This window comes from Aspergillus nidulans, chromosome II (genome assembly GCF_000011425.1).
Source record: "Aspergillus nidulans FGSC A4 chromosome II".
Taxonomy (NCBI): Eukaryota; Fungi; Ascomycota; class Eurotiomycetes; order Eurotiales; family Aspergillaceae; genus Aspergillus; species Aspergillus nidulans.
The window spans coordinates 2,864,008-2,890,766 of record NC_066258.1 but is presented as its reverse complement, the minus strand read 5'-3'; the positions used below and the strand labels follow the sequence as shown (position 1 = coordinate 2,890,766).

The following is a 26,759-nucleotide window of genomic DNA, read 5'->3' as shown; positions in this document are numbered from 1 at the left end:
TCCAAATTCTAGTTTCGCAACAGGGGTGGAAGGGAAACTGAAAAAAAGAAAAAAACAAAAGAAAGCCGATTATTATGGTCGATTTGATGGAATCGTGAGCAAGTTCAAGAAGGAAAGAAGAATCAAAGTAGGTGGAGGGGGTTTGAGGAGATCGATCGGAAGGCGAGTTTCCCAGCCTCCCACAAACAAATCTCCCGATCGGGTAAGGTGACCAGTTAATCAGCTTATCGGCGCGGACTCGTGCCCAGCCACTGAGCCACAAACAAGGAATCTAGATGAACACCACCCATTACGGAGTGCGTGTCATAGGTGTAGACTAGCTTTATTAAATTAAGTTTTGAACAAGGATCTGAATTAGTAGAAACAGCCTCGGCCGTGACGGAGTGGGAGTCGGTGGTTGAATGTCGAACAGCAAGAACTACATCGTTCTCTTGCCTTAAGCTCGCGGAACTTGCTGCGGCCCGAACATGATGTCTGACCAATGGTCCCGATCGGTCTGAAGAGAATAATGTAGATACGTCTTAGCGACCATTGACTTGATCTTTCAGAGATACGGGGTACTCCTGCCTGGAGAGATTCTCAGTTCCCTTCTAAGACATGATGTTCTCAGTGATCTCATGCCTCAAGGTCAAGGCCCAAGCACTCTGCAAATAGACTATGATCCAGCCTTGGCATTCATCGCCTCATCAACGACCGTCTCTCAAGCGTGTTCGACCTGCCCGTCTCTCCAGCGTCGCAATTAAAATTACAATCCAGCACCCATACAACTGCTAAAATGCCCAGAAGCGAGCCAACTTTCTTATACAAACTTGTTCCGTCAACTTCCCCCGTGCGGGAGCCCATTCCAGATCGTCTCCCGGTCAGCGAACTCGATGAGATGTCTGGATTCGTGCACTTATCCACAGCACTTCAAGTTCCAAACACTCTGAAATTCTTTTTCAAGGATGAACCTCTCGTCTATGTGCTAAGGATTCCCTACGACCGCGTAGCAAAAGATATCCGTTTCGAAGATCCTGAGGGCCGTGTATGCGGGCCGCGACCAGATGAGGGTTTATTCCCTGTAAGCCTGGACTAACATCGCTCTTATCCTCGTATACCAAGAACTAACGTAGTACAGCATCTCTACAATGGACTGAAGCTTGGGAAGGATGAAGTCGAGAGCTTGAGCATATGGACTAACGAGGGCGGTTGGGACAAGCCGCTTGCTGCGGCAAAGCCATGGCTTCGGTACTGAGTTGGTGCATCTTCTGTCGTTGTCTATTGAGGCCAGTTGCGTACACTATGGCTGCGAATGTTGCTTTCCAAAGCTCATATTGCATAGCATGGCTGGCACTTCGTGAATGGTTCGATATGGATTGGTTGAATTCATCCATACGCCTATGGCAATCTTCCTGAGTTTATAGGTTCTTTTTACGGTGGTAATCTACAGACATCTGCCACATTAAGTACGCCTACATAATGCAGAGTCCGCAACTCTAACCCGCAGTGCACTGCATCATACTTGGATGCACGTTATCCAAAACTATAACGCTGCATCTTTGCTGAACTTGAAAAATGACTCACTCTTCCACAAGCAGCCCATCAGTCAACGCATCTATGCTCTGTACACTCGTCAATCGGATTTATGAAATCTGAGCCTGCGTCTGCAAGCTGGAACTTCCGCAGACATTGATAAGCCCCGATACCGGTGGGGGAATTGGTCATTTTCCCCTCATTCACCGCCTCAGAAAATTTCGTCTACTGTCCAATGAACGAAGTGACCTTAATCCGCTATGCCGCTTCCGGCATGGTTGATTAAGAGGGGCTAGTGCGGCGAAAGGTGTACAGCTAATTTTTCTGCTCCGAATTTTTCTTCTCTTTTTCTTCTTCTTTCTTTTCTTTGGGAAAGGAAGACCTTCTCCATCAGCAGAACGTTTCTATCGTCGATCTGTTGATTATACTCTCCGTTCTTTTGATCTATATCTGCGTGTCCTGATAGAGACCGTAGATTTTTCTATCTTTAATATGCCAATTGCCAACGGTGACGCTCTTGGGAGAGCTATGAAGGCCGAATTCCAGGACCACACCAAGGCCTTGGAGGTCTTGGAGAAGGAGTACCCGATCAAGGATGGTCTTGATGTCGACACTCTGCTTGATTCTGACAAGCACGGTGCGCTGACCTACAATGACTTCCTCATTCTTCCGGGATATATCGGTAAGCCGCGCGCTGGTCTCCTAAACCACGGTCCGTGACTGAACTTCGATGGCAAGGTTTTCCTGCTTCCGATGTTACTCTGGACACGCCAGTCACCAAGCGTGTCACATTGAAGGCTCCCCTTCTTTCCTCGCCTATGGACACGGTGACCGAACATAACATGGCCATCCACATGGCTCTTCTGGGTGGCTTGGGTGTCATCCACCACAACTGCTCTCCGGAGGACCAGGCTGAGATGGTCCGGAAGGTTAAGCGTTACGAGAACGGATTCATCTTGGATCCCGTTGTGCTTTCTCCCAGGGCGACTGTCCGAGAGGCGAAGGAGCTGAAGGCGAAATGGGGATTCGGCGGCTTCCCAGTTACTGGTAAGTTCTACTTTGCTTCTCTTCTCCCTCTTTTCGTGATGATTCCCATCTATCTCTTATATAACTTTCGTTCCACTGAAGCGACGAGAGTTGCAATGTAGAGAAAAAGATTTTATCTGATTTCTATATAATTGCATTTCTGGCTCAAACACTTAACTGGCAAATCAGTTATGCTGACTGATTTTGTTCTCAGAAAATGGAACTCTCCGCTCAAAGCTTGTTGGTATTGTCAGCACTCGCGACATCCAGTTCCACAACAACCTCGACGACTCTGTCACTGCCATCATGTCGACCGACCTCGTCACCGCACCTGCTGGCACCACCTTGGCTGAGGCTAACGAGGTCCTTCGTAGCTCCAAGAAGGGAAAGCTGCCCATCGTCGATGAGAACGGCAGCCTCGTCTCTCTTCTCTCTCGCAGTGATCTGATGAAGAACCTTCACTACCCTCTTGCTTCTAAGTTGCCCGCCTCTAAGCAGCTGATCTGTGCTGCTGCTATTGGCACCCGCGAGGAGGACAAGCACCGACTGAAGCTCCTCGTCGAAGCTGGTCTTGACATTGTCATCCTCGACAGCAGTCAAGGCAACAGTATGTATCAGATCGAGATGATCAAATACATTAAGAAGACGTACCCTGAAATTGATGTCATTGGCGGAAACGTCGTGACTCGGGACCAAGCCGCGGCTCTGATCGCTGCTGGTGTTGATGGCCTGAGAATTGGCATGGGCAGCGGCAGTGCTTGTATCACACAGGAGGTCATGGCTGTCGGCCGTCCCCAGGCTCTCTCCGTTCGCCGCGTCACCCAATTTGCGGCTCGCTTTGGCGTCCCATGTATCGCTGACGGTGGGATCCAGAATGTTGGTCACATTGTCAAGGGTCTCGCTATGGGCGCCACTACCGTCATGATGGGCGGTCTCCTCGCCGGTACCACCGAGTCTCCCGGTGAGTACTTTGTCAGCAACGAAGGCCAGCTCGTGAAAGCCTACCGTGGTATGGGCAGTATTGCCGCCATGGAGGATAAGAAGGCTGGCGGCAACGGCAAGGACAGCAAGGCGAGTAACGCTGGAACCGCCCGCTACTTCTCCGAGAAGGACCGCGTCCTCGTTGCCCAGGGCGTCGCCGGTTCCGTCCTCGACCGTGGCTCGGTCACCAAGTTCGTCCCTTACCTTGTCGCCGGTGTCCAGCACTCTCTGCAGGATATTGGTGTCTCCAGTCTTCAGCAGCTTCACGAAGGCGTTAACAACGGCACTGTCCGCTTTGAGGTGCGTAGTGCGAGCGCCATGGCCGAGGGTAACGTCCATGGCCTGCACAGCTACGACAAGAAGCTCTACTCTTAAGTGTAACATCTTGAGTAGTTGGCTTTCTTTTCGTTTCTTGTGTCCCAATTCTTGCTTTTCATTAATCATGACGACATGTTATTTCCATGAACTCGAAAAGTATGGCATGAGGTTTTAGGAGTTAGACGGAATATATATCTGCTTGTTCTTCGATCATCATAGGTTTTTGCTTTTGTTCACATAGACATAACAACGCAGAAAAACACCCATATATAAAGCCCCTGCGTCTTACTACTCTACTGTACTGCGGGCCCGAAGCAACTTGATCTTTCACTTCCTCCTGCCTCGTAGCGATATAACACGTCGATCCTGCGTCTACCCGAAGCTCTCCAATCTGGTCCTGCGTCTGGAAAATAGGCTCGGCTTCGCAGCTCTGACTTTGTGCGAGGATTCGAAACTTTGAGGAAGATAAAACCGCGGCTTTGATTCTTTTGCTTTTAATGAAAGTGATAAATAGTGATATGGTCAGCGTAATTTCTTGGAGAAAGAACTTAGTCTCCTGTGCCTCAACGTCGTTAGCAGAGATCACGCAGTAAAAAGTAGAGACAACTCATTAACTTCACCAAACGCTTTCTTATAAGTCAAGGTCCCAGGCAAACGCACTGAAAAGGTTGAAGCAAGAACAATGTAGAAAGTATTCATCACGATGCCCCTTGGATATTACAAAGTAAGAGAAAAAAGGAGTCCGAGGAGATGCAAATGTAATGGGAGAAGAGAGAAAGAGGGATTTAATAGATGAGGAGAGCAAGATTTGGCGTTATGATCACCTGCCTTGACTTCAGGATACTATCACGATCCGTATTCCTCCCGTCAGCAAATGCTCTTTGGAATAGTGAGAGTCTCTCTATCGGTAAAAATAGCTTCTTGAATAAGGTGCTGTTGTTGGAACGCTATATTGACTCGCAGTCTTAACTCCGACCCTGCCTTAAGATTATTCAAGCCATGTCGCCATACAACTTCTTGCATTCAGAGATATAACAACTGGAATGAATCCTGACGAGTGAACAGTCATGGCGCTTTTTAGACACAGGCTATAGACGCTCGTCAGGTCTGAGGTTAAATTGCAAGCAAAAACTAGGGCTGATTTCAGGTGGGGTACATGGGTGTCAGAGCCAACGCCTGCTCAGTCTTAGCTTATCGACAAGTACGTCAATGTATTTCCCGCATTTCTGATCGTGCTAGACCTAATCACTACTCGATGCCTATTCTAGACCTGGATTCGAACATCATCTGGCGCAAATCCGGTAAACGCGGGGTTACCGAGGTTCCGCTTCGGCAGCGAGAGCTGATCCTCCCAACACGACGTGGCAATCGAGATCCATCGACCCTTCAAGACTCCTGACGGCCCCCCAACATGCATCTCGCGTTCCATGTGCCTCGCTCAGTTACCCAGCTAATCAGTTGCCAGCTTGAGCTTGCCCGTGGTCTCCTGGCTTCGAATACAAGACGACTCCGGCCAACTACACCTTCCTGCTTCAACATCACGCCAACCTGTTTCTCAAGGTCGAACTCATCTACGGTACAATACCAGCCGTCTACATCTCGGAACATGTCGCCCAAGCAGAAAAAACAACCGGCTGATCCAAGGCCCAGTTCGAGGTAGATGGCGGATTTTCTTATACCGCAACGAGTGTCTGACTTGATGAATCGCTGACACTCGCCAGCGTGGTATTAATTTCACCAAAGAACGAGATACTTCTACTTCATCGCGTAAAGACATCCACATCTTTCGCATCGGCCCACGTCTTTCCCGGAGGAAATCTATCTCTCCAGGACGGGAGGTGTCCACCACCTGGAGATCCAAAGAGGCATGAAGATGCGTCCTGGTATCGCAGCGCCGCTATTCGCGAATTGTTTGAGGAGAGCGGTATCCTCCTTGCCAAGGACCAAGGCTCAGGAAAAATGCTCGCAGTGGGGGAAGACGAGCGCGAGAGAGGCCGACGTGAAATCCACCAGAAACAAACTACGTTTTCTGAATGGTTGAAGAAGCAGAATGCTTCTGCTGTTCCAGATATAGGTTGGACGCCGGTTTCTCCTCTTTCCATCGCAAACCGGCTGATGTAATGCAGACAACCTAATTCCGTTCACACGATGGATAACCCCCATAAATGTCCCCAAGCGCTACACTACCCAGATGTACCTCTACTTTCTACCTCTGCCTCTGGAGTCGGAAAAGTCCTTATTAAGCGAGATCCCCGCGGAGGGCGAACGAGAGGAGATCCAAATCCCAACGAGCGATGGGGGTGTCGAAATTGCAGAAGCACAGTTCCTACCTGCATCTGAGTGGCTTAGGAAAGCGGCGCGAGGCGAGATCATCCTTTTCCCGCCGCAGTTCGTCCTGTTGAGCCTGGCTGCGCAGTTCCTAGACAAGGAGCCCCGGCAGATAGCGCCTGATGAGCTGCAGCGGAGGCGCGAGCAACTAATAGAGTTTGTCTATTCTGGAAGCCCTCCATGGACTGAAAAATGCATCTCTCCTAAAGTTGGCAAATTTGCCGAAGATGGACGTGCTGTTCTGACACTGGAACATCCTGGTCCAGAGCTGGAGGGGACAGATCGCCGAGGGGAATCGGAACGGGCAGTCCTTGTGCGATTTAAGAATGGAAGTGCTCGCGAGCTCAGTCTTGCTTGGAAGAAGGACATCTTTCCTGGAAGAAAGAGCAGCCTATGATAGAATAGATGTTGCCAATGCCAAGATAATTTTATTCCGTACCCGCTAAAACGCAGCGATGAGGCAGTACAGTAGCCACAGTTCCGTGCCACAGTCGGGGTCCCACTAACCCTCGACAAAGATCACATGACCCACACAACCGGCTGCCCGAAATCGCGGCAGGCCAAAAGTTCGACAACGACCGTCCAGCCCAACCCGCAGCGCACCCTCGTCTATCACCGTTCGTCGTCGACCTCAGACAACAGACAACCGCCAAAATGGAGAACGAGAAGGGAGAAATCGTCGATCTGTACGTACACATTTTGCGGTTTTTGCTTTGCCGCTTTGCCGAGATGTCTGCAATCTGGAAAAGGGCGAGATGGGATAGCATGGAGATGGGCAATACAGACATTGATGGGAGGTTGCTTCCTGATTAAATATCTGAAGCGAAAAAATTCGTCTGAATTCTCATTCTCCAGCTGTTGCATCTCGCTCTCATTTCTCTTGAGCGAGCAAAGGCCACTCCAGTTAAATGTGCACAAGAGCTATCACCACTAACCTTTCTCTCTAGCTACGTCCCCCGCAAGTGCAGCGCCACCAACCGCATCATTAAGGCCAACGACCACGCCTCGGTCCAGATCTCCATCGGCAAGGTCGACGAGAACGGCCGCTACACCGGCGAGAACCAGACCTACGCTCTGTGCGGCTTCATCCGTGCCCGCGGCGAGAGCGACGACTCGCTCAACCGTCTTACCCAGCGCGACGGCTACATCCGTAACGTGTGGACTGCTAGCCGCCAGCGGTAAATTCGCTGAAGGATGGTTGGTTTGGGTGTGGGTGGTGAGTTCGTCTGTTGTCGGGGAAAGAGTACTGGAGTGATTTTTTTGTTGGAACGAAGGCTAATGTTTTATTTTGTGTAGGAATGAAATGAGATGAGTTATCTGATTGTGGCCTACTCATTTGTGGGTGGTCGGATCCTACGCTACGGCTACGTCTTCGTCTGATATGATGTTAAGCTCAGTCTAAAGAATCAAAAATTTCTAATCCATTCCATTTCCACCCTGCTTTATCCACCTCTATTTCTTGTATTTTCTGTGCCGCAGATGTTGTTTTATAACTGCCTTGTGGTAAAGGCCTCATACCGGCACTTGATCCCTCCCCACACTGAACCAGATTGAATGTTCTTGCAACATACATCTGTCTCTTGATGAGCGAGGAGGTAGAGTCATAATCTATTGTACACATGCCGAAGATTACCTCACCGCCTGCTGAAGAGCCACTGCTGCAGTGATGTGCGCTGGGGCACAGATACGGGTGGGACATTGCGTTTAGATACTGAGTGTAATTGATAACCTCGTAGATGAGAGGCGTTCAGGAAGAGGGACAGGTTCCATGTTCTTGGTATGTCCATGGGATAGTTTATGACTAGAAAGGGTATATCATGCTTGATTCTTCAAAATCTCTATGTTCGCCATGGTAGTAAGTATAAAATGCACATCCCGTCTTTTCTCTCTTGAATCAAATCTAATCCTTTTCTAATCTGACTGCCGGATTTGTCTCGATGAAGTTGAGATCAACCTTGTGGCCGAGCAGTTCTCGAATGTTGCTCACGCCATACCTATATAGAGTCAGTCGAAAGCGTTTACTTGTTTTAATTTTCAACAAGCACTTACTTGATCATGGTCGGCCTCTCAAGACTGAGACCCCAACCATACACCCGCATGTCCTTGGGAAGACCCATAGGTTCCAACATCTCCGGCCGGAACATACCGCTGTTTCCAATTTCCACCCACTTGCCTAGCCCGGGGTGATAGCCGAAAATTTCCATACTAGGTTCAGTGTAGGGGTTGTAGGCAGGTTTGAAGCGGAGCTTGTGAATACCCATCTTGGCGAAGAAAACCTCCATGAAGCCGATGAGACCACCTAGGGTGAGGTCAAAGTCGGCAATGACACCTTCGATTTGGTGGAACTCAGCCAAGTGGGTGGCGTCGACTGCCTCATTACGGAAGACACGGTCGATACTGAAATATCTCGCAGGTCGCGGATTGGCGGCAAGCTTGTGCAGCATGTACGTGGAGATGGACGTGGTGTGTGTGCGAAGAACAAGGCGCAGCGCTTCCTCGGGGCTCCATGGGTAGCGATAACCAATTGACCCGTACTTTCCATTCTCATGAACCTGGCGGACATTCTCCCAATATTCTTTGTAGTCCAGCTTCTTTTCCTCGCCCGCGGGTTTAAGCACGGTCTTTGGGCGGTGGGGGTCATACTCGGGATCTTCACGAGGAGGGTCAGCGGTGAGAGGGTCGGAGATATAGAAGGTATCTTGGAGATCACGAGCGGGGTGCTGTTGAGGCACAAAGAGTGCGTCGAAGTTCCAAAAGCCAGTCTCCACGAAACGGTTCGTCGGCATCTCCTCAAAACCCATCTCGAAGAAGATATTCCGGAACTCCTGTCGGACTTTGTTTAAAGGATGGAAGGCTCCAGAGGGGGTAGGAGCGCCCATAGCCTTGAAGTTGTAGGGCTTGAAAGTGGCGGTCTTCCATGATCCGTTCTGAAGCATCTCGGCCGTCAGATCGGTTTCCTCCTTGACCAGCTCTCTGGCGTACTTAGCACCCTTTGAAATTTTAAAAGTGATGACCTTCTTGGCAGTGACGAGTTTCCGCTTTTTCAATTCTTTGAGAGCATTGGGGTCCGTCACGGTCCCACCCTGCTGGATCTTTTTCACGTCGGCTTGGGTATCGTCAACAATGCTGTCGGTGGCAGCCCGGAGAACATCCTTATCCTTCTTGATCCAGCCCTTCTTGAAGGCACTTCCCTGTCCGAGTTGAGCATTCTCTTTTCCGACAACTTCAGGCAACTCCTTAATCTTCAAGCCATCCATGGCAGCGAGCACTGCCTGGTAGACTTTTGCTTCGTGACTGCCATTGGCTGCAACATCCTCTCCTTCCTTCGTCACAACAAGAACCTCGCTATTAAAGGTTTCATATTCGACCATCAGTCGTGAGGCGAGTCGATCAAGCGCCGCTTTGACGGTTTGTGAGGGGACGGAGGGGAAGGCTTCATTGGATAAAATCGGCCCTTCAGACGCGGACAGGGCGTCCAGAACGGGATTTGTCATATCGGCCGCCATGATTGCGCTTGTGGACAACGGCAAATTGACCGGCGGCGAGTGGGAAAATAAAAGTGTTTATAGAGAGTTGACTAGGGCTTGATGTACGATTGACTCAAAGCATCCCGCCCACCTCTTTTTCGGCCCTCAAAATTACGGCGGGGCAGCCGTGCCAAGTGCGTCATCCCGTGACTACCCCGCTAATATTACCTGTCTCTTGCTGTTTCTTTACTTTCCACTTGTGAGACATCTCAAACAATATATGTAACAGCCCTAGTAGTTTCGATTGCATATCTTTTCCTGATTAGGGTGCTGCTATCAAAATATAATATCTGTCATTCCTTTGATCTCAACGGATTATCCAATGTCGAGCTATTCGAATGGTTTTTTTCTGCACCCTAAAGGCTGCGTCACTCTAGTAGTTGTCATTCAGTCCAGATTTTATCAATCGTCTCTCTTACCTATGCATTTCTCTATAATTGACCGTGGAACTCCAGTCGAGACTGAAATGGACAATTGCAAAAAACTAATGGAAAAAATTGCCTTTCTGTTTATGCTTATAGGACGTGCGACGTACCTGAGCCCGCGATTGTGAATCAGCCAATGTGCGCTGCAATCACTGACTGTTACTATAACATGGCTGAGATATACACAGTACATGAAGCTCTGAAATTTTGTGCGATGCAGTTCATGAGGAATTGAAAGCTGACCCTCTCTTCTTTCATCTCTTCCTCTCAATAGCGCTTAACATATTCACAAACTGCCTCACTGCGGGCTCGAACTGCTTGACCATGTCTCTCTGACACTCCTTCAAGTTCTACGGGACACAGCATCCCTGCTGTTGGCCTAGGTACCTGGGTATGCGGACCAGCCAGCTATACCTTGAACAAGTACTGTTAACATAGCTCTCTCAGCCCCATGGAATTGAAAAAGGGGTTGAGGCTGCTCTGCGCGCTGAATACCGTCACATTGACGATGCCACCTGCTATCTGAATGAGAACAGAGTTCTGAATAGATGGAGGACGCCCCGTGTACCTTGAGACAAGAGTTCGTTGGTGGTCACCTTGGTTACCTTTCAAACAGCAGTCAGGAGCTGAGCCTGCCTGAAATCACAAGGTTCTGGAATTCGCAGCATCACCCTGACCACATCGGAGAGGCGCTTGACAAAACACTGCAGGGCTTGCAGAGGGAATATCTTGACTAATGTCTGGTACGCTTGACACTCAGGACTCCCTGACCGCTCGCTGATGGGCTTCGAGATTTACTGGGCCGCGCTTTCGAGCGTATGTGAACTCTTAAGCTGATGGAGTCTATTATAAAGTGGTCTTGTTTGGCCAATATCTCGATGATGACATCTGGATAGCGCTAGAGAGAGTCGTCTACTCGAGCAAAGTCAACAGCATTGGCGTCAGCAATCATACAATCGAGGAACCCGAGAAGCTACTGAGTATGCGGAGATACCTATCGCAGTGAACAAAATTCCAAGCTTTTCCATAGCTCCAGCAACAAACTTACGCAGTGGTTAGAGGGCAAGAAGATTTTACGGTTGCCTATAGACCGCTAGATATAACATCTAGCATGTACCTCGGTAACTCTCTTTTTCGTTGGGGGACTTCGACAGGTTTAGATAGCTATCGCCGCTATTGATCATATGACGGAGAGTTCGCTGATCCTATCGTGCAGGTAATCGCTGCTGGGCTCAATAAAGACCCAGGAATTGCCCGATCCCGTGGGCAATGCAGCATATTACAGACGTTATTGCCAAAGGGTGTCACATCATCCCGCATTGAGGGCAACTTTCAATGTACATATCGTTTTTCAGTGCCGTATTGAAACAGTGAACTAATGTCGCCAGACTTCATCATCCCTGATCCCAAATTTGAAGCCCTCAACAAGCTGGCCAGGAACCAGCGCTACAGCTATGCCTTCTGATTGGGAGTTAATGTATCTGAGAAGTTGGCGCTGGAGGATCGAAGCCCATGGGCGAAAGGAAATGCTGCAATATAGCGAGCCGTGTGAAGCTTCAGTATCTCGCTGCCGTGATATTGATATTGTTAGTCAGCTGCACATGTGGCCTCTGGGGTTATAGGATGCGACTGCTTCATATAGCGCAAACTCAGAGTTTTTACATATTCTTGGCAGTTTAACATAAGCTCTAGAGTCGGCTTGGACAGTTCGTAGGTACTATAGACAGTAATAAGTCTCATGATTCGCTCCCGCTTGAGCTATCTTTTGAAACCTGTATGAAACCCTACTCTAGCGGATATATATGCGCCTTGATTTCGATAGCCTCGAAACTCGAATCGCCAAAAGACACGATCTGCACATATTCGTAAATTTAAGGCGTGAGCTCTTCCTACTCGCAAATGGGGGCTTTGCACATAACTCTTCCTACCAGAACAAATTCGGTATTCCGAGTTCAACGCCAATTCCCGACGCGAACGCGAAGCATCCGTCATCATCCACCTGCCTACAAAAAGACCACATTAAATACATACCATGCAATATAAGGGGTTATGAATTGGAATTAGTCAACATCGAACAATTTGACTATATTTCACGACGGCCCCTGCCGATACTCGCAAACTACTCCGCAAAAATTCGGTTTATCAATGTCAGCTATGCCAGCATTTCGCCGTGCGACGCGACAAATGAGGACTGAGATAAAGAAAAAGCCTAAGAATTCTGGTATTAGTAAGTACTATCTCATTTATTTAATCTGTAATGCACTTGTCGTTGTTTCTTTCTTAAGTGAAGGTCTCAGGATATGTGGCTTGTAGGGAAGTCGGATCTCATAACTAACAGGGCCCAGATGAAGGGAAACGAAGACTGAAGCCAAAGCCGCTTCCCTTAGTGGAGCGTACAAACGCACTATCCCTGGAGGAGTTTACATCATTGTACATCCCGGTTTCCGAACTGAGCTTCCAGAAGGAAAGAGAAACGAAAATAGAAGATGTAACTCCTTCGAAAGCGCAAGCGAACGCAAATGACACTCATGCGGCTGCCGGTGAAATTACTACACCGAATGAGAATATGCCAATAAAACCGGGACCAGCAGCTAAAAGGGATCTCGAAGCCGACTCATACGACATTTCCATCCACACAGCAGCCACAATACCCGACACGGAGCTAACCTCTTGCTTCAAGCTGCTGGAGCTTACGTCTTCAAATGCCTATAAGAACTCTAGTATAGGCTGGTCGTCCTCTGAAAAGAGAAAGGAGATGAAACTTCCCGACATGAAGTATATGATCCTGCGGCGGGGTGCATCAAGTAGCGTTCAAGATACCAAGGGCGATAGCTCGAGCTCAATATTAACCGGGCAATTCGCCGGGTTTCTCGAGTTTATGGTTACATACGAAGATGGGTATGAGGTGTTATATTGCTATGAGATTCATCTCACGCCTGAGGTACAGGGGCAGGGATTAGGAGAGGAGTTGATCGAGCGATTTGAGAAGATAGGTCGGCGCGTTGGGCTTGAGAAGGCGATGTTGACTGTTTTCAAGTCGAATAGTCGGGCAATTAAGTTCTACTCGAGGATGGGGTATGCGGAGGATGAGAATTCTCCGAGGCCGCGGAAACTACGAAATGGGACGGTAAAAGAGGCTGACTATATGATTATGTCCAAAAGCTTGCGCTAGCAACTCTAGATGATGATAGACATTTAATGGGTGAAAGTATATTTACACTTGTTTGACGGGTTTGCCGCGCTTGTCTGGGTTCTCCTGCTCCCATTCGTCGCGAAGAGCGGCGAAGATCATATCCGCGAGGATGAGTGAAAAACCAAGACTCCATACGAGAGTAATTGCGTAAAAGAAGTTGGCGTTTCCTGAGCCGGCGTAGATCCACAGGTGGTAGAAAGCCGGACCCAGCAGCGAGGCGTAGAGAAGCGCTGAAACGGAGAAGAAGGTGTAGCGCATTACTAATCCAGTCAGTTCCAAGAACAGGATACGGGATGTTGGATGGAGGAAGGGTGATAGGAGTGCTTACAAGGGAAGAGATGCCGGTAGATCGGGAGCACAGCAAAGTATAAAGAGGCATCTGAAATGCTCGGATAGGGCTTGAACACTGCAAAGATACCCAACAGTGTTGTAACGACGAATAAAGGTTGTCGGCGTAACCGCACACTCAGACTGCCAGCGTATGCTGCGAGATGAAGCCAGAAAACACCGAGGAAAAAGTCCCGGAAAGAATCGAAAATCTCGATGAAGAAGTACCACCAAAGGCCAATATTTGGAGTAAGGTCCGGAACAAGCAGCTGGAAGCCGTACGTTGCGGAGATAAGATTCGAGAAGTCACCAATAATCAGGACCGAGATTCCAAGGAGCCCCGCAATGCTCGCAAGAAGGATGGCGAGGTGTTTTGCCACGAAAAGAGGCGTGGACGGAGAGCTTTGACTGCGCTGAGCGTGCCGGTCGTAGCAAAGGAGGATGAGCGGAATAAACAGGAGGGCCGGATAGATTGAGAGGTAGGAAGCAAGGCCTAATGCGAACATCGCATTGAGGCTCTCTCCCTGAACAGCTGCGGAAATAGCGTAGAGAATTCCGGTCGAAGTGAATACAGCTGTCGACCGACCAAGGCAGGTTGCGATAGTAAAAGGATTAAACAGGAACCTGTTTGGTATTAGTATCATGCATATCAAACACCAACGGTTTCTCTACCATGCCGCAACCGCAATTCCGTCCCACTTGATTAGTTTCCTCGATGAAGTGTACAGCCTTCCGGATACTGCCTGGGCGGAGTCGGAGATCGTCACTAAGGCATTCGCATTGAGCAAATCGACCAACGAGTAGAGAAGTGCGGTCGGAATAGGATACTGTTGAGCGTTCGGTAACAGCGAGAATATTGGAAGCAGAAGCGGTGCCTTCGTACACTATGCGTTAGCAGGACTCCTAGGTGCTTGACCGCTGTCACTTACCTGGTGGAAGACGCCTCCGTCATAAGGTGACACATTGCGGTTGTAGAGGAAAAGACCTTCTTGAACTGCAACAAATGTGTCAGCTGACGCCAGTTATCATCGGACTCTCAGTGAACATACGCCTCTTGAAGCTGGTCACCGGTGTCGAGACCTCCACTCGGCCTGTCAGTAAGTCAGGCAGGGAAGGAAACAGGAGTAGGAGTAGCAGCCGCAGCGCGAGGGCGCCGCCAAAAACAGCAACCTTCCTGCGGTCAACCGGCATGATGGTTCAATTCAACTGTTGAGGACGAGCAATGCAGGGCAAGAATGGCCCTTCCCTTCGATGAAAGGGTGTTCATATGAAGTGGTTTCGCTCCACCTGTCCCTTGTCCGCTATTCAAACGCCAAGACTCCGCGGTCTTTCGTGCACGGGCCACCCGAGTTTTCTCTGCGGAAAAAAAGTTCAAATTTTTGGATGACTAGAAGACCTTCCTCCCATCATTCTTCCATTCTACCATCAAAGTCGTAATCATGGCGAAAATCAAGAAGAAGGGTAAGGGGCAGATCCTGGGCAATACTAGACATCTGTTTCTAACCACCACCTCATAGGAACCTCTGGCCAGGCCAAAAACTATATCACCAGAACACAGGCGGTGCGCAAACTCCAGATTTCGCTGCCAGATTTCCGTCGACTGTGCATTTTCAAAGGTTTGTATCCAGCTTAGACATCATGACAAGAGGAGTGAACGTGCTCTTCTGGGACAGCAGAGCCAAAAGCTAATGTACCTTTGTAGGAATCTATCCTCGTGAGCCTCGAAACAAGAAGAAGGCCTCAAAATCAGCGACTCAGAGTACTACCTTCTACTACACAAAGGACATCCAATACCTCCTGCACGAGCCACTGCTTCGAAAATTTCGTGAACAAAAAGCGCTAGCGAAGAAAATTGCTCGATCCTTGGGACGTGGAGAAGTTAGCGATGCGGCGCGCTTGGAAAAGAACCATGCGCCGAAATTGACTCTGGATCATGTTATTAAGGAGCGTTACCCGACATTTATTGATGCCCTGAGAGATCTCGACGATGCGCTGTCTCTTCTTTTCCTCTTTGCGAACCTGCCTTCTACCAGCCATGTCCCGCCCAAAACCATCGCTTTGTGCCAACGAGTCACGCACGAATTTCAACATTACCTGATCACAACCAACTCTCTGCGCAAGTCATTCCTCTCAATCAAGGGTATTTATTATCAGGCGACAATTCAAGGCCAGGACATTATGTGGCTCGTTCCTTACCGGTTCGTGCAACGAGTCAACGGCGATGTGGATTATCGAATCATGGCTACATTTGTTGAGTTCTACACGACCCTTTTGGGTTTCGTCAACTATCGCTTGTACTCCTCCATCGGCCTGAGATATCCACCAAAGTTCGATACTCGGCTTGACGAGAACGGAGCAGAATTGGCGGCTTTCACTCTTGAAGGACGCACAGTTGGCGATGCTCCCAAGGCGATCGAACCCGCGAAGTCCTCAAGCGATGCTGCCAACCAGGAGGTCTCCGCCGAAGTTCAAAAAAAGGTCGACAACGTGATCAAGAAGGCCGGTTTGGACCAGGCTAGCAGCGAACAGCCCACCGAGACAGCCGAGGAAGTCACGGACGCGATCGACAAGTTTGAGACTACGGCTCCTGAGGCCGACACTCTTCCTCAACCCGACATGAGTGGCGATCAGGCTGGCTCACTCTTCGCGCCGTTCACGTTCTACATTTCCCGAGAAGCCCCCAAAACCCCTCTTGAATTCATTCTTCGCGCCTTTGGCTGTAAGCGGATCGGGTGGGACACTGTTCTCGGGGGCGGTGCTTTCACACATAATGAGGCTGATCCTCGCATCACCCATCAGATTGTGGATCGTCCCTCCCTGCCCGAGTCTTCTCTTCCCTCTATCCCTGCTGCTGCCACGGATGGCGGAGCTGTACAGAAGGTGAAGCCCGGCACTCGTGTTCCCGGCCGAACATACGTCCAGCCCCAGTGGGTTTGGGATTGTATCAATGAGGGAAAGCTCCTTCGACCTGATCTATATGCGCCGGGCGCCACTCTCCCGCCTCATCTGAGCCCATGGGTCAACCCCAAGAAGGGTGGATACGATCCTCGTGCTAGCTTGGCCGAACAGGAAGAAGATGGGGAAGCTGATATTGATGCGGAGGAAGAGAGCGATGAAGAAATGGAAGAAGCTGGTGAAGAAAAACCCGCCCCTACGGCGGCCAACGAGTCTGAAGACTCTGAGGATGAGTCCGTTGATGGCGGCATGGATGTCGCTGAAACTGATGACGACGACAGCGAGAGCGAGGAAGAAGAGGAGGAAGAAGATGAGTTTGCCGGTATTGATGACGAAGATGCTGGCTCCGAATCAGAGGACGAAGAAGAGACCGCTCGCACCCAGCACCAGAAAGAACTCGAAGCCGAGGCCGCAGGTCTCCCCTTCTCGTCTAGTGGTGCTGGCGACGATGCAGCAGCCAAGAAGAAGTCCCAGGCGAAGAAGCGGGCTGCCAAGAAGCGTCAAGAGGAGGAGGAGCTGGAGAGACAGAAGATGATGATGAGCCGGAAGAAGCGAAAGCTATTGGAGAAGATGATGTATTCGAACAAGAAGACGGCGGAGGAGTCTGCCAAGTTGCGCTCTAAGCGGAGGAAGATCGAGAAAGGTGCCGCGGGGAAGTAAGCGAGGAAAGATTAATCAAAAGTTAGGAGATACAATGATATCCATCGATTGATATGGGGATTGTTGGGTAGGTAGTTAAGGCGTATTTTTTTTTTTCCGCCGCTTTCATCTATAGACTCATAGTATGTAAATCGCAGTATACAAAATGGTTCCGCTTCACCACTTCAAGAATATCCTAAAGAGACACCCTTCGGTTTTCGGTGCAAGAAAAAAATGTGTACTGATCTTCTGCAAGCATGTACCTTGCATTCTCATGATAAACATCAGACGGATTAAGAGCCGCCATCTGCTGCATCCCATGGCCTAACTGCCATATATATATGCCCTAAACCAGCTCATTGCGCAACTTTGAATGTCAAAAACGGTGAAGACAAGGGAGCTACAAGCGAAGGCTTTGATTAACTGGCAATATTGCAGCAGCTACGCTATAACCAGCTACACTGACCAGATTTGTGAAATAAATAACCTCGTTAGTATAGCTGAGAGCAACCAAGAGGCAGTATCAGAAACACATAGTAACTATACTGGAAGCATTTCATGCGTCTTCGGCGGGTGGTATATGAATTTTCAGGAAAAGGACGAGAGATATTGTGGCATAACTGTTGAAGATAAAACAGACGGCGGTGAATCAGTAACCACAGAGACTGACCTAACCACAAGCAATCGTGAAGAAGCAGCGCTTACAGCCTCCTTAACCATTGTATTCTCGAGTTACTCAAAACTAGACTGGGAGCAGCACGGCCTTATTGAACATGCGGTTGAAGTGGGTGGAGTAGCATTATCCCTGACGGAAACAATTATTACCGTGAGATGATATACTCACTGATATATACAGGAGTGCATCCAAAGTTCTACAAATTGAGATAGGGGAATGATAAACCCTGGTAGTTGTCATCATGTGATAGTTATTTTATGTGGGTTAAACAGTAATTATATGCAAACTGAACAAACACATCTTTATCTTATCGTCAAGATTACAAAAAATTACCGCGGATCATCTGCGAAGCAGGCATCTTAACCCAGCATCAACCACCCAGGAACCTACCCACATGGGTGCGGCTGCGAACTTATCCATGCTTCGCCAATTACCGTACATCCTAATACTATTTAGCCAGCGGCCGTTGATGTTCATACTCCCATGAATCTCGAGGCATGTCCTACTACTCGGACAGCCAATCACAAAACTCAGGTGTTCCTCCATCTGCACAGCCGTATCGATCTTTATTTGGTGGTTCTAGTCAGGCGACGCTTGAGCAGGAGCAGTCCATACTCTCCAGAGAAGATGAAGCCCTAGATCAACTTGATGGCGCTGCTGCGGCCGGCGATGGCTTGAGCTATGGATATGAAGACTCTGGAGACGAATTAGATTACATACAAACCAGCGATAGGGAGACGTCTATTTCGCCAAGCAGGAGTTACACCGGCGCTCGCTCATTATCGAACACGAATACGAAACCTATCCCGAAGACGCGAGCAACCCCTGAGAGTCCTACCTCTCCCTCTCCATATCGCCCTAATAGGTTTTATGGCAAGCCAAATCTGTGGCTGCATTTGACAAAGACTGATAGAGAGATCGCCGAAGCATTGGCTGAGACCGGTGCAAGGGACCTTGCAGCTCATTTGTACAATGCACATGTTCTGCAAACGCGGGGAGTTGCGGCACTAGGGACCGCGAGCGCAGATTCGTCGGATGAAGACGGAGCTAATAACAATGAATTGAGCCATGCGGATTTACTAGATATCCTTGAAGAATGGACGGCATGGCCGATGCCAAGCGACGAAGTTCCCCGTGCGGATGAGCGTCTTCGCCGGTTGGAAGATGACAGATGGACCTTCAGAATGAAACCAGATGCACGGCCAAGTGCAGAGCTTGAAGAGTGCATCACGGCATTTCTATCGAGAATAGCAAAGGAGAGGTTCCAGTCTAGGGAGTGGGCTTCTTCAGCTCCTTCGGACAGAAAAGCCGTTGCTCCGTCTGATACAGAGGGGGCTAAGTCTGGCACAGAAGGAGATATTGGGACTCACCAATGGAGCCTGGGTGACACCACAGACTGGGAAAGTGAACAAGAGGGCTTGCAGAACCCTCTTCGCCCAGTAGTCCAGATAGATGACGCTGAATCGCGACGAAAACTACGCCCACTCGTCCGAAATGTGATTACCCAATATGAAAACCTACTGATGGGACTTCACCGTTTCCATGGAGCGTCACAGTCCGACGACGTTCAGTCCAACCGAAGCCGGTCAAGAGGCAGAATGCGCGCACGGAGTTCTCCATCTGTGTCTGATATGAGTAACGCTTCCTCTGAGGGCGTACAAATAGACGACGACTCAGAAGCCGAACGCCACTCCGCCATTGACAGCACTCATATGCGGACTCTATCTTCCAGCAAGAAGCGAACGCAGAGAATACCGGAGAGAAGCTATTCTCGGGGTCGCAAGCGCACGCGAAGAACATTCGTGTCATCTCAGCGAGATGACACCTTCATTAAAAATACACATACTTCAAGACATGGACCGCGCTCCAGTTCGGCAAACGCCCTTGGCCCGACAGTGCTAACGGACTGGAGGGACGTAGCAGGCGTTGCGTCTATAATAGGCTTGCCGTCAGCCGTGCTTCAGCGTGCTACTCAAAGGTTCTCTGCTTTAGTTGGCGAGGACATGGAAATCCCATCGTTCTTCAGAAATCCTACCCGAGATTACATGGACGACGCGTTTGAGTGGGCGTCTGAAAAAGTCGAGATGAAACTTGATGACCCTCCTCCACTCTCGGCGGCCGCAAGCTGTGCTACTTCTACAGGCAAGCGCTCTACTTCGCCGGCTGATCCCAAGCCTACCGAGCGGGGAAGCAGTCAGAGGATTCAAAGCTTGGTATGTCCCATCAAAAATTGCCGTCGCCATGAGAAGGGATTTTCTCGGCGGTGGAACCTGAATCAACATCTAAAAACGATGCATCCGAATTATCGGCCCAAAGAAAATAAGTCGCAAACACGCAGTGCGGTTTGATAACGGTTCCGATTGCCTAATACAGTCCTGTATTGAAATAGAAACCTTATTTCAATCCGGATCACAAATTATCATAGATAATGTCGAACACTTAGACTACCCCATGCATTTCTCTTCTATGTAAACCGTTATACTAAGCAAATCAGCAAATCGCAAAGAAGGCCGACAGTATATAGAACCGTCGGCACATTGCACCAATCACATAAGTCACTGATAAGCCTACGGGGTTAGCGACCAATAGAAGAGCCGAACTTGCTCATTATGACGCAAATGCACGTGACCTATAGCTCCCCTCGCCGCGAGCAGTTGGAGAAGCAGCTGTATAAAGACAATCTCGGGGGTTCTCGAATAGAATTAGTGATTGGACTAAAACTCTCTCCTTCAACGTAGGGGAAGCTTGCTAATTTGCTCCATCTGGATAGCGCTACTACAATCGATCAATTTCTGCGGCCGAGCTTGTATTGATACTCACGCAAGCTGATTGAGGAAAAGCACAGCGCCCTCGCATTCTTCGGTCTTGTTTCCGACCCGTGGACCAGAAATAGAGGAATATAAAGATGGACAAGATTTTTCGTCCGCTGTCTAAGCAGTTAATGCGACGGCCTCGTTATTTATACGCTATGCCTTCTCATACCTACCCCCAAAGGCTCTACACCACAGGGTACACTGTACCTCCGGTGAGTAGGATCTTAAAACCCTTTTGGAACATCTGGCTAACAGTATATATGCAGTTGAAAGATAAGTCTTTGTTTATTCAGAAAGCCTTCGTCAATGGTGAATGGGTAGATGCGGAATCCGGAAAAACATTCGAGGTCCACGGTATAGAGCCCCAAATAGCCTATGAATCTGGCGATAGCGCACATCGATGCTAATGGGTGGTATCTCGATGTTTTGACAGATCCTGCTACGGGGAAACTTATTGGAACATGCCCGGAATTTAGCGCATCTGACACAGAGAAAGCCATCCAGGCGGCCAGCGCGGCCTTCCCTAAGTTTCGTGCAACTCTCGCCCGTGAGCGAGCTCGGATGCTCCGACGGTGGTACCAGCTTATGGTAGACAATGCCGAAGATCTGGCAACACTTATTACGTGGGAGAACGGAAAGCCGCTCGCAGACGCCAAAGGAGAAGTGAATTACGCCGCTAGCTTCTTCGAATGGTTCAGCGAGGAGGCTCCTCGCACCTACGGCGACACTATCCCGGCTTCTGTACCTGGTAACCGCGTAATCACCGTTAAACAGCCTGTCGGCGTTTGCGGTCTGATTACGCCCTGGAACTTCCCAGCTGCCATGATCACACGCAAGATTGGACCTGCTCTTGCTGCCGGCTGCACTGTAGTCACAAAGTCACCGGGAGAGACTCCCTTCACTGCCAACGCTCTCGCAGAACTGGCAAACCGCGCTGGTATCCCCAAGGGAGTTGTCAATATCGTTACAGCCATGAAGAACACCCCCGAAGTGGGCGAGATGATCACCACACACCCAGACATCCGCAAGGTCTCTTTCACTGGCTCAACAAACGTTGGCAGACTCTTGATGAAACAATCATCCTCAACTATCAAGAAGGTCTCCTGGGAACTCGGCGGCAACGCCCCCTTCATCGTCTTCGACGACGTCGAGGACCTCGATGCCGCTGTTACCGGAGCAATTGCCTCCAAATTCAGAAGCTCCGGTCAAACTTGCGTTTGCGCTAACCGAATCTATGTGCAAAAGGGCATTTACGACGAATTCGTCCAGAAGTTTGTCGAGAAGGTCAGAAACTTCAAAGTCGGTGCTGGCTTCGAAGATGGTGTTACCCACGGCCCGGTTATTCATGATCGTGCAGTCGACAAGGTTGACCAGCACGTTCAGGACGCCATCTCAAAGGGTGCCAAGCTTATTGCTGGTGGCCAGAGACGTTCTGACTTGGGTCCCAACTTCTATGACCTTACAGTCCTTGCGAACATGACCAAGGATATGAAGATTGCCTCGGAGGAGACCTTCGGGCCTGTGGCTGGACTGTTCCCGTTCGAGACTGAGAAGGAAGTTGTCGAGCTGGCTAACAAGGCTGAGGTCGGTCTGGCTGGATACTTCTTTAGCGGCAACATTAAGCGCATTTTCCGCGTGGCTGAAGCTCTGGAGGTTGGTATGGTTGGTGTTAACACTGGTTTGATTAGTGATGTTGCGTCTCCGTAAGTTGTTCTTTCAAGTTCCCTGTCGTTCAGAGGTGCAGTTTCGGGCTAACTATTTGTCTAGATTCGGTGGTGTCAAGCAAAGTGGCTTTGGTCGTGAAGGTAGCAAGTATGGTATTGAGGAGTTCATGACAATTAAGAGTGTTACTTTTGGTGGGATGGGTGAGCCTTTGCAGTCGTGAGAAAATATAGATGAAGGTCTGGCATTAGTTAAACTTATGATATCACTGTATAAATGAATATATATTTCGTTGCGAAATCAATAAATACTAGAAATTTCCTACTCCTCAACCCCTAGTCCGGCGCCATGAGCTATGCGCATATACTGACTTGGGGTGATAAATAAATAGCTGGCGATCAAAGGCCATGCAGCTAAGAAAAGCCTAAATATAGGGGAAAATGATATTGCCCAAAATCTAATTTACACGCAAATAATACAACACAGAACATATGCGCCGCAACCAACCAGTTGGTCATGTCCCATTGAACCGTGAAAAATGTCCAGACAAGCGTCGAGAATAGTCCAACCCCTGAGGCTGGAAGCCCAAGAAGATGATACTCTCGAAGTTGTTAAAGCAGTACACCCATGAGGTCTGTTTCTCCCGACTCAGAGGTGAAGCGCCCATCTCATAATTGAATGGATATCGTCCTGTCCTCTCCTCTCAAAAACACAAAACTTGCATTCTATTTCCCTTGACGCTGCTTATGTTTCGGGTTCTTCGAGCTACACGAAGGTTGGCTGTTAGCATCATATCACCCAACACACTAGAGCCACGACAACCAAACTCACCAAATGATATAAACCCGGTTCTTTCTCCGAACGGGCTATATTCCAAGCAGCGCCCGTTAGCCCATGACCTTCGGAACACATAGCCTCAATCTTGACCTCCCACTTCCTGCGAACAACATTTAGGACAATATGCATACCTTGCACCCTTCACAAAGCCGCTTAACCGACGACCTTGTCTTCATCCCTCTCACTTGCTCCACCTGCCTCACGGCAGAAACACCAGCACCTGGCACAATAGACCTTGACCACCCAAAAAAAAACCAATTGTTACTTGTGAGTTGTGATAATTGTGAAAATGGCCGGGCAAGGACTCGGAAGTTGCTGTTGTGTCGGGGAAGGAACTGGCGGAGGGCGGCGGTCGGGGGACCAAGGAGGGAGCGGAGGGAGATCATCTTGATGAATCGCGGAGGAGTCTCCAATCGTAAATACTGAGAACAAGGCGAGACCCTTGGAAGTTAAAATAGTGCTGGATTCGATCCTTGTTGTTCGCATCGACCTTAGGAGATTGTCAGAGTGCTCGGCGGAAAATGTTTCGGATTTTCTGTTTCGCCGATAATCCGGAGATGCTCTGCAGTATGATGGGGTCAGCAAATGCTCCACAGAGACTCTGCGTATGTTATGAGGATGATAAGGTAAGGAAAATTTGATTTGTTTGCGACTAAGTATGTACTTGGACAGGCCACATGATTCAAACTGGCTACTCGGCTTTTCGTCTCGTACCTTTCTGTCGTTTCCCTGTTAGCCCAGAGCCCGTTGGCTGTGTCGTGGAAGCTCCTGGAGATCTACACTTCCAAGATATCTACTCATGCGGAGTAAATTGCAAGCCAGACAGGATCTCGTCGGCACTCAGCCTTGATCACTTTACTGCTACTCATTTCATGCTATACCTCTGCTATTATCAGTTAGTGCTTGATTTTCATGGGCTTCGAACTCTTCATCTGACTCCATGTCAGAACTGTATCCAACTCCAATTCTTGAGAATAGAGTTATCGGTCTCGGTGCATCGAGTCCTTCCGAATATCCATTGCCTTAATAACGCTAAAGAGAATGTAAAATGTCATTGAACCTCTAGCAGTTAAAGACGGAATGGACGTCTATAGATCACGAACACGTGTTACTTTCCAAACTTTAGTATATGGTCTAAGTATCAGGCCAACTTGATCGGCTGAATTCTACGTTTCTTGCTCCACAGACCCTTTAGCAGCGAGTAGAAAGTCACTATGGACGTCTTGACGTCCACGGTTGAGGGAGGCTTCATAGCACAGCTGAATTGTTCAGAGCACATATGTTGAGATCCTAGTAGAGTACCAGTGCTTGGTTTAATCAAGTTGATCATTAGTAGAAGAAAACAGTCAAATGATATTATGAGAAAAGATGCTGAATTGCTCGGTAACTCTCTTGATATAGTGAGCAGGGGCTCATAAAATAAAAGGTCTAAAAGTTGGCATAAACAAGAAGTTTGCAACTATACTACAATGAATGCACAAACAAAGCAAAAGTATTACCTAGTTCCGCCCTGAACCAATCCAAACGCCAATTAACTCGCTCTGTATAGTGGGCAAGGCATGACTCCGAACCGCATATTCAAGTATCTTCAACGACGAAGGAAAGTCTTGTAAGTTTCGGATTGCGTCTCCTCGGTAAATGGGTATCCAAGGTCCTTGAGGAAAGCCTCAAGTTGTTCCTTCTCGCATTCCGGGCACTGAATACCCGCCAGAACCTTGCCAACATCGCCGCCGTAATTCCGGTAGTGGAATAGAGAGATGTTCTGGCTAGGACGAAGCGTCCTGAGAAATTTGGCTAACGCTCCGGGACGCTCGGGGAACTCGAACATGAACAGGCGCTCATCCTTCACTTCACTGCGTCCGCCAACCAAGAAGCGCAGGTGCCGTTTAGCAAGCTCATCATCGCTGAGATCCTTCGAGTCCATGCCGTTTCGGGTTAATTCCGTCATAATCTTAGCCAGGTCTTCTTGACCTGTTGAAGCGGACAAGGAGATACCCATGAGAACATCGGCAGTTGTTTCATCAGCATACCGGTAGTTGAATGCGGTTACAGCATGCGGAAGGACGACCTCCACTAGCTTGGCGAAAGCGCCCGGTTGTTCAGGGATTTTTACGCTCAGAAGAGCTTCCTTTTTCTCCCCCAAGGCAGCGCGTTCCGCAACAAACCGCAGCCGGTCAAAATCCATATTTGCTCCCGAGGTGATTGCAACCAGTTCACGGCTGGTGTTGGGGCTGGGGCGCTTGGCGACATATTTCTTTAATCCTGCAATGGCCAGCGCACCAGCGGGTTCGATGATCGAGCGTGTATCCTCAAATGCATCCTTGATCGCAGCGCAAGTCTCATCGGTTGAAACCAAGATAATCTCATCTACTACCTCGCGGGCCACGCGCCAACATTCCGACCCCACACTCTTGACCGCAGCGCCATCTGCAAAGAGGCCGACCTCGTTCAGCAACACACGAGAGCCTTCATCAAGAGACTGGGCCATTGCGTTGGCGTCGTGGGTCTCCACACCAATGACCTTGACATGCGGCGCAATGCGCTTGATGTAAACGCCAACACCGGAGATCAGACCTCCTCCGCCAACGGCGCAAAAGACAGCTTCCAGCTTGTCCAGATTCGCTTGGCGCAAGATCTCCATTCCGATGGTTCCTTGTCCAGCAATAACGTACGGGTCATCGAAGGGGGGAATGCTTGTAAGACCGTGCTGCTTTTCCCGGCGGTGAGCTTCTTCTTTGGCAGCGTCGAAATCGTTTCCATGAAGGACAACACTACCGCCAAGGCGAGCGACATTCAAGTGTTTGATCGCTGGGGTGCCGGAGGGCATGACAATGGTAGCGGGAATTTTGAGCTTGCGGGCAGAGTACGCGACACCCTGAGCATGATTGCCTATACAGTATAGATGTATCAGAGCCTGATCTGTAGAGCCCCGCTTGTTTGAGTTGCTTACCTGCTGAGCAAGCAATCACGCCTTTCCATCGCTGCTCGTCGGTCAAATGAGCCATCTTGTTGTATGCTCCGCGGAGTTTGAAGCTGAATACAGGTAGCAGGTCTTCCCGCTTGAGAAGCACTCGACATTCCATTCGGTTACTGAGATTGACTGCATGGTGGAGAGGGGACTCGGTAGTGATCTCGTAGACGCGGGAAGTCAAAATCAGTTTAAGATACTGCAGATAACGATTGTTAGCGGTAGAACGATTTGGGTAGGCAGCAGGGACATGTCGCACATCCGGGTAGCCATTGGGAAGTAAGAAAGCATCAGGGATATCCCACGCGGGTGGACTGTCGGGTCCTTTGTATTCTTCCTTCTCCGAAGTAGGAGTCGGAATAGCAGAGTATTCCGTCAGAGCCAAATTGCTCAACCTCGAGGAAAGTGGTGTCGCAGCGCCATTCATGGACGCGTTCTCGGTCATGTTTGGTGTTCTGCTTCAGTATGCCCTCTGGGCAATTTCAGGACTAGAAACGGGATATTGCAAGAATCAATTTGTTTAAAAAGGTATATAGAGGGGCTTATGACTCGAATCGGACTTGCTTCTTTGG

At 49.3% G+C, this 26,759-nt stretch overlaps 13 protein-coding genes across 13 annotated transcripts, besides 2 other annotated features; 9 read left to right on the top strand and 4 right to left on the bottom strand.

The window, feature by feature from the left end:
• Positions 1-3,383: part of a sequence feature (contig 1.191 1..8623(1)) that runs on past the window's edge.
• ANIA_09462 (DUF952 domain-containing protein) lies at positions 776-1,234 on the top strand (the record flags this gene model as incomplete). Its single annotated transcript, XM_863751.1, has 2 exons — positions 776-1,060; positions 1,118-1,234. The coding sequence occupies 2 exons, from the start codon at positions 776-778 to the stop codon at positions 1,232-1,234; spliced, it is 402 nt and encodes a 133-aa protein (XP_868844.1).
• ANIA_11238 (uncharacterized protein) lies at positions 2,005-2,660 on the top strand (the record flags this gene model as incomplete). Its single annotated transcript, XM_050611408.1, has 2 exons — positions 2,005-2,194; positions 2,251-2,660. The coding sequence occupies 2 exons, from the start codon at positions 2,005-2,007 to the stop codon at positions 2,658-2,660; spliced, it is 600 nt and encodes a 199-aa protein (XP_050467441.1).
• ANIA_10476 (putative IMP dehydrogenase) lies at positions 2,859-4,133 on the top strand. The gene has a single exon (XM_050611407.1). The coding sequence runs from the start codon at positions 2,986-2,988 to the stop codon at positions 3,892-3,894; it is 909 nt and encodes a 302-aa protein (XP_050467440.1). The 5' UTR covers positions 2,859-2,985; the 3' UTR covers positions 3,895-4,133.
• Positions 3,384-26,759: part of a sequence feature (contig 1.62 526..201480(-1)) that runs on past the window's edge.
• ANIA_03822 (NUDIX hydrolase) lies at positions 5,249-6,601 on the top strand (the record flags this gene model as incomplete). Its single annotated transcript, XM_656334.2, has 3 exons — positions 5,249-5,493; positions 5,559-5,911; positions 5,964-6,601. 3 exons carry the CDS (start codon positions 5,249-5,251, stop codon positions 6,560-6,562), a joined length of 1,197 nt encoding a protein of 398 aa, XP_661426.1. The 3' UTR covers positions 6,563-6,601.
• On the top strand, positions 6,754-7,600 carry rps21 (40S ribosomal protein eS21). The gene is made up of 3 exons (XM_656335.2): positions 6,754-6,851; positions 7,113-7,381; positions 7,462-7,600. Exons 1-2 carry the CDS (start codon positions 6,820-6,822, stop codon positions 7,345-7,347), a joined length of 267 nt encoding a protein of 88 aa, XP_661427.1. The 5' UTR covers positions 6,754-6,819; the 3' UTR covers positions 7,348-7,381; positions 7,462-7,600.
• On the bottom strand, positions 8,038-9,725 carry ANIA_03824 (phenylalanine--tRNA ligase subunit alpha). Its single transcript, XM_656336.2, has 2 exons — positions 8,215-9,725; positions 8,038-8,159 (listed from the first exon to the last, which is right to left on the bottom strand). The coding sequence occupies exons 1-2, from the start codon at positions 9,669-9,671 to the stop codon at positions 8,066-8,068; spliced, it is 1,551 nt and encodes a 516-aa protein (XP_661428.1). The 5' UTR covers positions 9,672-9,725; the 3' UTR covers positions 8,038-8,065.
• Positions 12,684-13,289, top strand: ANIA_03825 (N-terminal L-serine N(alpha)-acetyltransferase NatD; the record flags this gene model as incomplete). Its single annotated transcript, XM_656337.2, has 1 exon — positions 12,684-13,289. One exon carries the CDS (start codon positions 12,684-12,686, stop codon positions 13,287-13,289), a length of 606 nt encoding a protein of 201 aa, XP_661429.2.
• On the bottom strand, positions 13,332-14,828 carry ANIA_03826 (GPI-anchor transamidase subunit GAB1; the record flags this gene model as incomplete). Its single annotated transcript, XM_656338.1, has 5 exons — positions 13,332-13,570; positions 13,639-14,261; positions 14,310-14,464; positions 14,567-14,631; positions 14,687-14,828. 5 exons carry the CDS (start codon positions 14,826-14,828, stop codon positions 13,332-13,334), a joined length of 1,224 nt encoding a protein of 407 aa, XP_661430.1.
• nop7 (mRNA-binding ribosome synthesis protein NOP7) lies at positions 15,066-17,377 on the top strand. The gene is made up of 3 exons (XM_656339.2): positions 15,066-15,098; positions 15,155-15,253; positions 15,340-17,377. Exons 1-3 carry the CDS (start codon positions 15,077-15,079, stop codon positions 17,250-17,252), a joined length of 2,034 nt encoding a protein of 677 aa, XP_661431.2. The 5' UTR covers positions 15,066-15,076; the 3' UTR covers positions 17,253-17,377.
• On the top strand, positions 18,405-20,431 carry ANIA_03828 (uncharacterized protein; the record flags this gene model as incomplete). The annotated part of the gene is made up of 2 exons (XM_656340.1): positions 18,405-20,120; positions 20,402-20,431. The coding sequence occupies 2 exons, from the start codon at positions 18,405-18,407 to the stop codon at positions 20,429-20,431; spliced, it is 1,746 nt and encodes a 581-aa protein (XP_661432.1).
• ANIA_03829 (NAD-dependent succinate-semialdehyde dehydrogenase) lies at positions 20,633-22,605 on the top strand (the record flags this gene model as incomplete). Its single annotated transcript, XM_050611406.1, has 4 exons — positions 20,633-20,932; positions 20,987-21,074; positions 21,154-22,423; positions 22,488-22,605. Exons 1-4 carry the CDS (start codon positions 20,813-20,815, stop codon positions 22,603-22,605), a joined length of 1,596 nt encoding a protein of 531 aa, XP_050467439.1. The 5' UTR covers positions 20,633-20,812.
• On the bottom strand, positions 22,797-23,685 carry ANIA_10477 (50S ribosomal protein L36). Its single transcript, XM_050611405.1, has 3 exons — positions 23,351-23,685; positions 23,214-23,248; positions 22,797-23,147 (listed from the first exon to the last, which is right to left on the bottom strand). The coding sequence occupies exons 1-3, from the start codon at positions 23,603-23,605 to the stop codon at positions 23,108-23,110; spliced, it is 330 nt and encodes a 109-aa protein (XP_050467438.1). The 5' UTR covers positions 23,606-23,685; the 3' UTR covers positions 22,797-23,107.
• ANIA_03830 (threonine ammonia-lyase ileA) lies at positions 24,590-26,714 on the bottom strand. Its single transcript, XM_050611404.1, has 3 exons — positions 26,447-26,714; positions 26,170-26,386; positions 24,590-26,108 (listed from the first exon to the last, which is right to left on the bottom strand). Exons 1-3 carry the CDS (start codon positions 26,630-26,632, stop codon positions 24,808-24,810), a joined length of 1,704 nt encoding a protein of 567 aa, XP_050467437.1. The 5' UTR covers positions 26,633-26,714; the 3' UTR covers positions 24,590-24,807.

Excerpts from the sequence above, each read along its gene's own strand:
- ANIA_03824 (XM_656336.2), bottom strand. The coding sequence starts at position 9,671 with ATGGCGGCCGATATGACAAATCCCGTTCTGGACGCCCTGTCCGCGTCT. Across the intron at positions 8,160-8,214 it reads GAGAGGCCGACCATGATCAA|GTATGGCGTGAGCAACATTC; the intron begins GTAAGTGCTTGT and ends GACTCTATATAG.
- ANIA_03830 (XM_050611404.1), bottom strand. The coding sequence starts at position 26,632 with ATGACCGAGAACGCGTCCATGAATGGCGCTGCGACACCACTTTCCTCG. Across the intron at positions 26,387-26,446 it reads TTCCCAATGGCTACCCGGAT|TATCTTAAACTGATTTTGAC; the intron begins GTGCGACATGTC and ends CGTTATCTGCAG. Across the intron at positions 26,109-26,169 it reads CGTGATTGCTTGCTCAGCAG|GCAATCATGCTCAGGGTGTC; the intron begins GTAAGCAACTCA and ends TATACTGTATAG.
- ANIA_10477 (XM_050611405.1), bottom strand. The coding sequence starts at position 23,605 with ATGATCTCCCTCCGCTCCCTCCTTGGTCCCCCGACCGCCGCCCTCCGC. Across the intron at positions 23,249-23,350 it reads GGCTTTGTGAAGGGTGCAAG|CCCGTTCGGAGAAAGAACCG; the intron begins GTATGCATATTG and ends CTTGGAATATAG. Across the intron at positions 23,148-23,213 it reads AACCGGGTTTATATCATTTG|CTCGAAGAACCCGAAACATA; the intron begins GTGAGTTTGGTT and ends ACCTTCGTGTAG.
- nop7 (XM_656339.2), top strand. The coding sequence starts at position 15,077 with ATGGCGAAAATCAAGAAGAAGG. Across the intron at positions 15,099-15,154 it reads GGCGAAAATCAAGAAGAAGG|GAACCTCTGGCCAGGCCAAA; the intron begins GTAAGGGGCAGA and ends ACCACCTCATAG. Across the intron at positions 15,254-15,339 it reads TCGACTGTGCATTTTCAAAG|GAATCTATCCTCGTGAGCCT; the intron begins GTTTGTATCCAG and ends GTACCTTTGTAG.
- rps21 (XM_656335.2), top strand. The coding sequence starts at position 6,820 with ATGGAGAACGAGAAGGGAGAAATCGTCGATCT. Across the intron at positions 6,852-7,112 it reads AAGGGAGAAATCGTCGATCT|CTACGTCCCCCGCAAGTGCA; the intron begins GTACGTACACAT and ends CTTTCTCTCTAG.
- ANIA_10476 (XM_050611407.1), top strand. The coding sequence starts at position 2,986 with ATGAAGAACCTTCACTACCCTCTTGCTTCTAAGTTGCCCGCCTCTAAG.